We start from the raw sequence: 11,251 nt of genomic DNA, 5'->3' as shown, positions 1-11,251 counted from the left end.
AAAACCCTATCGTTCCTAAAGGTCTATGTCTGCTCGGAATGGACACAAATATTAAGTTAGTCTGCTCGGAATGGACACATATATTAAGTTAGTCTGCTCGGAATGGACACATATATTAAGTTAGGCTGCTTGGAATGGACACAAATATTAAGTTAGTCTGCTCGGAATGGACACATATATTAAGTTAGGCTGCTTGGAATGGACACATATATTAAGTTAGGCTGTACTAATTGTATAAATATAAGATGGTTAAGTGTACAGGGGCACTTTTTCCTAACAGACCACCAAACATTCTTGTTAGACTTGAAGGTTGATGTTATAGTTATTGACCAAGCAAGTCGGTATATGGGATTTAATTTGCACAGCTCGAGTGACCCTGTTTAACCCGAACGACGAAGGAGTTCGGGTTATTGGGTCATCTCGTGCTGTGCAAATTAAAACATATACCGATTTGATTGGCCAATAACTGTTTTAACACATGACGTCAACGACGTCAACAATTTTCCCGCATAAATCACATTCGCCCAACAAGACGTTGCAATGGATGGATTTCATCATGAATTATCGGAGGATGATATGATCTTATCACAAGTATTAGAAACATTGGAGGATGAAATGGAACTGAGAAATGTAAATATAGAGGACTTTTTTGGAGAGTTTCCTAGTAATGTGATGGATGAGAATGCATCTGGAGATTTAATCAACACCTCAGCTGTTTCATTTGACCTAGGACTAGACTTAGATCTATGGTTGCAAGTTCCTTCGGAAAACGGAAAGATCCAAAATGTCAAGGTACGTCTTTTTTTTAGAATTATCTGCCTCGCGCAGACCCATTATTGCATGATTTATCTGATTTGAGGTGTGGACCCATAGACGGGTCCCTCTTTTGTGGAAAAAAATGGTTAATTATATAGAGAATCATTGAAGCATGACGCGCGCCCCCTCCTTTTAGGTCGGTCAGCCCTCCCCCTTTAATAAAAAGTTCCCATTATTTCATGATTTGAGGTGTGGACCTATAGACAGATCCAAGGGATGGAGTCCCGGGTCTCTCTTTTGTGGAAAAAAATGGTTAATTATATAGGGAATCACTGAAGCATGACGCGCGCCCCCTCCTTTTAGGTCAGTCAGCCCTCCCCCTTTAATAAAAAGTTCTGGCCCGCTACTTAGACCCTTGATATAATCATTTTCGGAAACTACCGACTAGTTTTATTGTTTAATTGTTCTCATCCGGAACATTCATGAAATATTTGCCACTGCCGGATTTTGCCTCTGCCATGTGTTAAATTATGTGATATTATCTCATTTTAGGATGAAGAACCTAAAGATCAGGAACTAGGAGTCGAATCAAGGTTTGCAGAAATGACAGACAATGAAATTGATACACTTATTGAAGATGCTGAGAACAAAAACACAAAGAAAGCCACAAAATGGGCAGTTAATGTCTATGAAGACTGGAAGAATTCTAAAATTGGTAGTGGTTTAATTATACCAAACCTGAAGGATTTGTCTGTTCAAGATATTAACAGCTTTTTAGGAAAATTTGTAGTAGAAGTTCGAAAAAAGAATGGAGAGAAATATCCAGCGAAAACACTTTATCTTCTTGTAACTGGACTTCTAAGAGGAATGCGGTCACAAGGTGTTTCTAATCTTAACTTTTTGAACGAGTCTGATGACAGATTTCTGAGGTTTAGACAAATACTTGACGCACAGATGAAAAAATTAACATCAGATGGGTATGGTATAAATGTTAAACAAGCAGATCCAATTTCAGTTGAACAGGAAGAAATTTTGTGGGACAAGTCTGTGTTTGGTAATCATTCATCCGAAAGTTTATTGCATACTGTTTTTTTCTACAACTGTAAATATTTTGGTCTACGTGGTCGTGACGAGCACCGTAATCTGCAAATTTCACAAATACAGTTAGGAGAAGATGATAACGGAAACTATATAGAATTCCGGGGTAAGGATAATAAAACGTATAATGGAGGGCTACGCCATCGCTATATTGCACCAAAATCTGTCAGACAATATTTAGAGAAGGATTGTCAGACCCTTCAATCGTATCAGATTTATATGAATGCAATATACGAAATTGATAAATCTGTTAGCAGTCCTTTTTATCGAAGACCTGTTTTATCAGATGGTTCTGTTAAGTTTGACCACATACTGGGCGCTAATAGATTAGGGTCACTCATGAAGACAATATGCCAAAAGGGAGAATTAAAGGGGAATTTTAGTAACCACTCTGGGAAAAGAACACTTGCAACTAGATTGTACCAAGCAGGAGTCAGTGAGCAGATGATAATGGATAGAACAGGTCACAGGAGTGAAAAGGCTGTTCGTACCTACAAAAGACCTGCGGATTCTATGCTAAAAGATGTCTCTAACATTTTGAATCCATCTAATAAGCAGATAAAACTTGAGGATCCCAAACCATTAACCGATACTCGTGCAATCCTTCCTGAACAAGTTGATATTGAAAATACAGAAAATGCATTTAATGTTTCAAAACCAGAAGGAAAATATCGAGGACTGCCAAGTAACAGCTCTTTTCAAAACTGTGTGTTCAATTTTGTTACGAAGATGTGAACCTCACAGATTTTTTTTTCAATGTTTAACACTGAATTGTTAATTTAAGTTGTTTTTAAGCCGTACATAGAAATGTATGAAAAGCGGGTAATTTTCACTGTGTCAGGTTGTGACACTGATAACTTACATATCAAGACTACAATAGGAAGATGTCGATGATAATTTATTTTCATTTTTTTTTAATGACAATTTTTTTTTATTGATGGAAAAATAATTTTAGTATTAAATCAAACTGTGTTCTTTATCTTATTTAGATTTGTATTTTGTTGATTGTAATGCTACTACATTTGTTTTGTATGTTTTCTATTCTGATGTTTTATCAAGTGACTAATTTTTATGTCCGAGTATAGATACATGTATCCACTTGATATTTCTTACAAAATGGAGAAAAACAAATATCTGTAGTAGCAATGGAATCAATAAACGTAAAGTACTGTACAATAAACATCTGTCAAGGACGTGACCTGTGCAATAATTGAAGTAGTTAATGCACACCTGACCCGTGCATTATCCAGATTATACTACAGTAAGATCAAAGGGATTTTGCCTCTGTCATGTGTTAAGAACGTGTTAACTCTACACCACCAATTTGTTGATTTTGCCATGTATTCTGTCATGACTACAAACAAGTTATTGTTTTGGCAGATGAATCAGAATTAAGACAATTGATGAAGCTGTTTTTCTGTCTTGAATCATATGAGGTTTATTAATTGGTCAACAAGGTCTTCATTTATCAAATTTTCTCAGTGATCCTTTTCGGACAAGTTTTTCGTATGATATATCTAATAATTGATTTCTTTCCTTTAGGCTTTTACAGCCAGGTGACTAATTGTATACAGCTAGAAACATGAAACATACAAGGTATAACCTTGTGAACCTAAGGCCAAAATCTTCACAAACAATACCATACCTACAGGCTGTATTAACACTGATCGTGGAAAAGATACGTCTTTAATATTCTTATCAATATTTCATATTTAATTTAAAGATTAATGGATGATTTAATTTCAGGTGATAAAGGTATATGTTAAATATCATTAATGATTGGTCTGTATAGATACATATCACCATGGCCTGTACCAGAGCAGATAAAAGTTTGATTAATTATAACTTATGTGCTATTGTCATAAAGAGGCATCCATTATCCCTCACATTCTTTTTAAAGTAGCCCAGATTTATTTTATTGTTACTTGCTAATTAATTTTTTATCCATAAATTCTATGGTAATATTAAATTACAAATCCAAAATAATAATAAAATAAGATCTTGTTTACTTTAAAAAATAGTATACCCCTTTTCACAGAAACAATATAAAGAGATGATATGTTTTGTCTAGTTTTTCACACTGTATAACCTTAATGAACTTGGATAATATATCCTTCCTAAGAAAAATGTTTAAATATCTACTTTACAGTAGACTAATATTTTAAACAATATATAAAAGACTATTGTCTCCTATGTCCTTGTTTTATAATTTTTCCAAATCGTTATATAAATACTTAAAAAAAAATTTCCCTGTAAAACAACAGATAACATGTTACATGTGGAGAGTTAGTAGACGACTGATCAGGCCATCAGTATCAACTTACTTTATATACTGTGTTATAATTAGTATCAAAAGTAGGTTTTTCCCTTTCAGTACACTTGGGGAACATATAAGAATACAAAAATAAATAAACAGGATTATTATTTTGATAAAACTGTTAAGGATCTTAATCTAAAACTATGGTTTTCTGAGGTATAGAATTTCTTTCAGTGATAATACAAATTAACCTTTAAACTGAAAATAAATAACAAGGAAATAATCTTTATCAAAGGATACGGATTAACAGCTTTTAATCTTCAAAAAATCCAACCCAACTTTTTTTCTGGAAAATTATATAGATCTTGTTGTTAAAACATAAAAATCCAACATGTAAAAAAGAAGAAAATGTATTTTTACCCCTTAAAATTGTCGTAAGATTAAGATCACATATTTTGAAGAATTTCTAGAATGCTATTTTCCCTCAATTTCCTGACTTTATTTCCTTTGAAAAGTTTTCCAGCATAAACATATATATAGATCAACTTTTACATGAAAGTGGTATTTTTGTATTTCCTGAAAAATATTGTATTGATATAAGACAATACTAGAGATGTTTTCCAAATAAAAATATCATAAGTTATAGTTATTGACCAAGTAAGTCGGTATATGCCATTTAATCTGCACAGCACGAGATGACCCAATAACCCGAACGACGTAGGAGTTCGGGTTATTGGGTCATCTCGTGCTGTGCAGATTAAATTACATATACCGATTTGATTGGCCAATAACTGTTTTAACACATGACGCAATCAATTTACGTGAACGTTTTAGAAATGTGGACGTTATTCCGCAATCCACTGATCCTAGGAAAGTTTTATTGTAGGGGAAATACGACTTTGGTAAGTTTAAAATTAATATTTTTTTTGATATTTAGACTCATTCTACAATTGCGATTTAATGGTGTATTTATTTTTATCGTTTCCGTTAAATTTGTTCCCAATTTTTATTTAATTGGTGACGATTAAGACTTTGACAAATTGTGTACTTTCAAATTGGTGTATGAAAAGAAAAATAACTGCAAGGGTTATTGAGTTTAAATTAGATTAATCGCTTTTGAATTTCTTTCCCTCAATGATATGTTTAGAGAAAAAAAGAACCGAGGAAGATGTTATATTACCTAAATTTTAAATGTTAAATAAACAGAAAATACATTTCTCTTTTAAAAATTTTAAGACACGTCCATCTAAATAAAGTCTGATTGATCTCCAGCTACCCAGCTAATCCCCGGTTTGAAACTAACATAAATATGATCCTCATTAAATTCGATCCAAAAATAGTCCTTTTATAGGAATAGCTATCCAAAAAGTCGTTATAATTCCATTGAGTCTGAAACTAATCCAAATCAGATTTCCTTTTTTCGGATATTCGAAGATACATTTCTTTTTTGGCAGAAAAAAACAAAAATTGTTTTAACTATCTTTTTAACTTTAAAACACTGATTTAGATTTACGTTGTACACAAAATATAATAAAATAGTTTATGTACCAGCTTAGATAAAAAAAAAAAAAAAAAAAAAGGAATGAGAAACCTTTCGTTTTCCTATTTTGAAACTACGATGTTTGTACGAAGTTCAACTTTGTCGTAATTTCAAGGCAGATAGTGGATTCGGGGGTGGGGCGAACAGGTCTTTAACCCTTGGATTGGACAAAGTATCGTGTTTTAGCTTAAAATCGTCAATTTTGTCTTTAGTCTCGCTACACTCGATGATATTTTTTTTAATTTGATAGAATAACGCCCCTTTTAAAATCCAGGAACCGCCCCTTAAGATAAAAATAGATTTGAACTGTGCAGTATATCTGAGGTAGTTAATGCACGCCTTTGCTGTGCATTATCCAGATTATAACACAGTAAGAGCAAAGAGATTTAACTCTTGCCATGTGTTAAGTTATAGTTATTGACCAAGCAAGTCGGTATATGGGATTTAATTTGCACAGCTCGAGTGACCCTGTTTAACCCGAACGACGAAGGAGTTCGGGTTAATGGGTCATCTCGTGCTGTGCAAATTAAAACATATACCGATTTGATTGGCCAATAACTGTTTTAACACATGACGTCAACAATTTTCCCGCATAAATCACATCCGCCCAACAAGACGTTGAAATGGATGGATTTCAATGAATTATCGGAGGATGATATGATCTTATCACAAGTATTAGAAACATTGGAGGATGAAATGGAACTGAGAAATGTAAATATAGAGGACTTTTTTGGAGAGTTTCCTAGTAATGTGATGGATGAGAATGCATCTGGAGATTTAATCAACACATCAGCTGTTTCATTTGACCCACATTGTAGGACTAGCCTTAGATCTATGGTTGCAAGTTCCTTCGGAAAACGGAAAGATCCAAAATGTCAAGGTACGTCTTTTTTTAGAATTATCTGCCACGCGCAGACCCATTATTGCATGATTTCAGGTGTGGACCCATAGACGGATCCAAGGGATGGAGTCCCGGGTCCCTCTTTTGTGGAAAAAAATGGTTAATTATATATAGGGAATCACTGAAGCATGACCCGCGCCCCCTCCTTTTAGGTCAGTCAGCCCTCCCCCTTAAATAAAAAGTTCTGGATCTGCTTCTTAGACCCTTGATATAATCATTTGCGGAAACTTCCGACTAGTTTTATTGTTTAATTGTTCTCATCCGGAACATTCATGAAATATTTGTGTTAAATTATGTGATATTATCTTATTTTAGAATGAAGAACCTAAAGATCAGGAACAAGGAGTCGAATCAAGGTTTGCAGAAATGACAGACAATGAAATTGAGATACACTTATTGAAGATGCTGAGAACAAAAACCATAGAAAGCCACAAAATGGGCAGTTAATGTCTATGAAGACTGGAAGAATTCTAAAATTGGTAGTGGTTTAATTATACCAAACCTGAAGGATTTGTCTGTTCAAGATATTAACAGCATTTTAGGAAAAGGCTGTTCGTACCTACAAAAGACCTGCGGATTCTATGCTAAAAGATGTCTCTAACATTTTGAATCCATCTAATAAGCAGATAAAACTTGAGGATCCCAAACCATTAACCGATACTCGTGCAATCCTTCCTGAGCAAGTTAATATTGAAAATACAGAAAATGCATTTAATGTTTCAAAACCAGAAGGAAATTATCGGGGATTGCCAAGTAACAGCTCTTTTCAAAACTGCGTGTTCAATTTTGTAACGAAGATGTGAACCACACAGATTTTGTTTTCAATTTTTAACACTGAATTGTTATTTTAAGTTGTTTTTAAGCCGTACATAGAAATATATGAAAAAGCGGGTTTTTTTTTTTAGTTTTCATTGTGTCATGTTGTGACACTCATAACTTACATATCAAGACTATAATAGGAAGATGTCGATGATACTTTATTTTCATTTTTTTTAATGACAATTTTTTTTATATTGATGGAAACATAATTTTAGTATTAAATCAACCTGTGTTCTTTATCTTATTCAGACTTGTATTGTGTTGATTGTAATACTACTACATTTGTTTTGTATGTTTTCTATTCTGATGTTTTATCAAGTGACTGATTTTTATGTCCGAGTATAGATACATGTATCCACTTGATATTTCTTACAAAATGGAGAAAAACAAATATTTGTAGTAGCTATGGAATCAACAAACGCAAAGTACTGTACAATAAACATCTGTCAAGGACGTGAAGTTCACGTGACCTGTGCAATTATTGAAGTAGTTAATGCACACCTGACCCGTGCATTATCCAGATTATACCACAGTAAGATCAAAGGAATTTTTCCTCTGTCATGTGTTAACATCAATTAATATTTTTTTCATTTTTTTGCTTTAGTATTTTATACTGCATGACCTTTTTTTTATTTTTTAAGAACTTGATAATATTTTTGTAAATTTTTTGTAAGAAAAATATGTAAATTTTCAGTCGTAATTTTTTTTTAATATCATAAACTATGAATGTGTTTTTTCTTTTCTTAAATTTTGTAGATATTAAAAGAGCATTTTTTTGTGCATAAAAGGATCTTAATGCCCTTGCTTAATAAGCTGATGTTAAAAACTTCCATCATCAGCTTATTTTCTTATTTTCTACTTATCAGAACATTTTGGTATCAGAGAATATTTAGAAAGATAAAAACATTAGCTAATAAACTGGACTGCAAATTATGCTTATTCTGCAAATGTATTAAGTTTTTATTACTGTTTTTTAATTGAAAAATTCTTTATTCAATGGAATGTACTTGAAGAAAGAAGTCTTCTGTAATGTCTGGATCAAGTATTCAACCTTTAAAGCTTATATTGTGAAAACAGATATCTCAAAGTTAGTCATTGTCACAATACAATAATGAAATATAACAATAGTTTAACAAAGCAGTCCTTAGATTTAAACTGACACTTTAATTTACAATCATTACAAGTGCATGTGTGTCTCATACTGCACTAGACTAAAGCAGAAAAATAGTATGAAATTCTCCCCAGAAGTAATATTTAATAATTCTCATGCATAATAATAAAGTTGTCTGAACTTCCTGTAGTAAAACCTAATAATCAGCTGACAGATGTATACATAACTATAGTGATACAAAACATGTACTTTTTTTTATCTTTATTTTATGGACAAAATGATAGATTTCAGAATAAAATATTAATACGATTTATGCAATTAGTTCATTTTATGATAGATTTAACTAAGGTTTAATCAGAAAAAGATTTCCATTCAGATTTATCACATTTTTATGTGCTAATATCTGGAATTTATATGAATGTCCAATATTATATCAATGTGAATAACAGCAGATGTTTGGGGGAAAGGTAAATGAGACAGCAACTTAACAACGCAAGTTCACCAACTTAGACAATTAAAGGACTGACTATCTAACACACCAGGTGACCCTAAGTTTTTAGCAGGTAGAAAAAGTAGAAGTCACAGAAACAGCTAAATGATGATATAGTTTTAGAGAGAACTAGTCACAGTCATAAAACAGGTATCTGTAGTAATAAGACTAAACTTGATCAGCAAAATAACAAGATATATGTTAATATTTAGAATAAACAGTAGATTTCATTTTAATTAAACTTTTTCTAAACCAATTTAATATAAAAGGGATGATGTTTGTCTCCATCTATCCTGTTTCCCGGTACTATGTTCCAGGTATTAGCTTATAGCCATACTCTCTTACTGAATATTGCGATCGGGAACCAGTCTAGTCTCCATCCAAGCATCTGATATATTAGAGATTTTCATTTGTATTTTCATTTATATAGTGAAGTAAATATAGCCTCCAATGTTATTCAGGAAACCATCAAAACAAATTGGATGAATTGTTAACATTTGTCATCAATTAAGTTCCTTTAAATTGTGGAAAAAATCATTAACTTGTTAAATTGCACATGGCTATTAGTTAGTAATTCCCCATTTTATAAACTTAAAATAATTTATTAGTATAATAGGCAAAGAACATACGAATTGTACTTATTTTTTAAACAGCATTACATATTGCCTACTGGTACTTGCTGTTACTATCTGGACAACTTAAAGAGTTATTTATTGTATGTCAAAGGCACCAGTTTCAACAACATGCACAAAAGAAATTAAATGTATAGAAATGTTAAGATCTTGATCTTAAATGGGAACAAAGTCAAAGGGGAGTAACTCAAGTGCTTAAACCTAATTTGGGAAGTATCAGATGTAAATTTCTCATTATCATATGTCAGCATGTAAGTGGTTTGTTGAAAAAGTTTTACAGATTAATTTTACCAAAACTTTAGTTTTGAGAAACAATGATGTTCTGATTTTATTTAGAAAATCGTTTTTTTGTTTAATATTTTAAACAAAGTTTTTTTTCAAATACATAAACAAGTATTGGACTAACAATTTTCTGGCATTGTAACTTTTAATTAGATCTTATCTTGGCAATCATTTTCGCTGTTAAGATTCACTCTATTGACTATTGTTTTTTCAGAAAAACAAAAAGAGTTAACATTATCATTGAAGGGCAATAACTCCTGTAATCTTGATTGCTTAAAGACGAAACTGACACAGTTCAACAGTGCAAAAAAACTGACAATATTGATCATAATAACTTTAATTCTTGATCTTCTTTATTTTGACTGTTTAGGGTTTATCTCCATCTATTGTAATTTTTGTTTAAAGGTTACCAGTATAGCCAAAAATGCACTATTGGTTAAAAATCATCTTTCAAGGGCAATAACTTCTATAGGGAGAAGATTGACACCTAGTAAGTCCACAATGTTGTAGATCTTGCTAGTCAGTTTTGCTAATAAAAGTTTCTCACTCAATCTATAATAGTTTCCAAGATAAAGAATTTACTCAAAATGGATAGTTGAGGGGCAGTAACTCCAAAATAGATTATGTGATAGTTATGAAAAGTTCAGGGTAGATAGATCTTGACCTCAGAACAGATGTAAAATCATCTTATATCATTTGTTTAAATGAATACTTTACATTGTATTAATGTACTATATTTTTGTATATGTTGATACAACTGAATTATGACTGTATCTTGGTCAATGCTCCCTAAGGAATGTTAACTTAATTGGAACCAACATATATTGTATTATTTTCTATTGTATTGTAACAAAACTTTTCTTCATTAAATATTTACATCAACAACAGTGTTTGTTCATTCACAACTTAATTGTAACACTGGCAGTAATGACTTCTGTTTATTATTCTGAGAAACAGCTTGACCTACTTGAAGCAATCTTTATCAAATCAGATGTGTGTATAGCCTTTCAAAAGTTAACAAGTGGTACAGTTATCAGACAGTTCTTAGATACCATCATCCATTAGATGTTATAAAGTCTGGAAAACATGATAAATCTTCTCTTTATTATTAAAAACATTTCAAAACACTTGATGAGTACCAGAATAAATTTAGTCTGAATGTCAAACCTACTTTTACAGCCCATTTAATTTGAAATAAAATAGACTTTTAAGCTTTCCAATAAGCCACTAGTAAAGATTGTCCAATACCAATCATAACACATCTAAAAGTTGTAACCATTTTAATACAGATTTGACTGAAATATGTTTATGGCAGACTGTGAGGGTGGGGGTGGATAGGTTTTATTATTTATTCAATTTCACCTA

The 11,251-nt window shown here is 32.0% G+C and overlaps 1 protein-coding gene and 1 long non-coding RNA gene across 2 annotated transcripts; both read left to right on the top strand.

Moving 5' to 3' along the window:
• Positions 1-328: 328 nt before the first annotated feature.
• LOC139522708 (uncharacterized protein KIAA1958-like) lies at positions 329-2,833 on the top strand. Its single transcript, XM_071316182.1, has 2 exons — positions 329-792; positions 1,309-2,833. The coding sequence occupies exons 1-2, from the start codon at positions 541-543 to the stop codon at positions 2,587-2,589; spliced, it is 1,533 nt and encodes a 510-aa protein (XP_071172283.1). The 5' UTR covers positions 329-540; the 3' UTR covers positions 2,590-2,833.
• A 3,643-nt stretch (positions 2,834-6,476) lies between these two features.
• On the top strand, positions 6,477-7,608 carry LOC139510344 (uncharacterized). The gene is made up of 2 exons (XR_011661875.1): positions 6,477-6,531; positions 6,868-7,608. It is a non-coding gene; the product is annotated as an uncharacterized lncRNA (long non-coding RNA).
• Positions 7,609-11,251: the final 3,643 nt, after the last annotated feature.

The sequence above is a fragment of the Mytilus edulis genome, chromosome 1, assembly GCF_963676685.1.
Source record: "Mytilus edulis chromosome 1, xbMytEdul2.2, whole genome shotgun sequence".
Lineage (NCBI taxonomy): Eukaryota > Metazoa > Mollusca > Bivalvia > Mytilida > Mytilidae > Mytilus > Mytilus edulis.
This window is presented reverse-complemented; position numbering and strand designations above follow the sequence as displayed.

Coding starts and splice junctions, on each gene's coding strand:
- LOC139522708 (XM_071316182.1), top strand. CDS start 541: ATGGATGGATTTCATCATGAATTATCGGAGGATGATATGATCTTATCA. Junction 793..1,308: donor GAAAGATCCAAAATGTCAAG/GTACGTCTTTTT, acceptor ATCTCATTTTAG/GATGAAGAACCTAAAGATCA.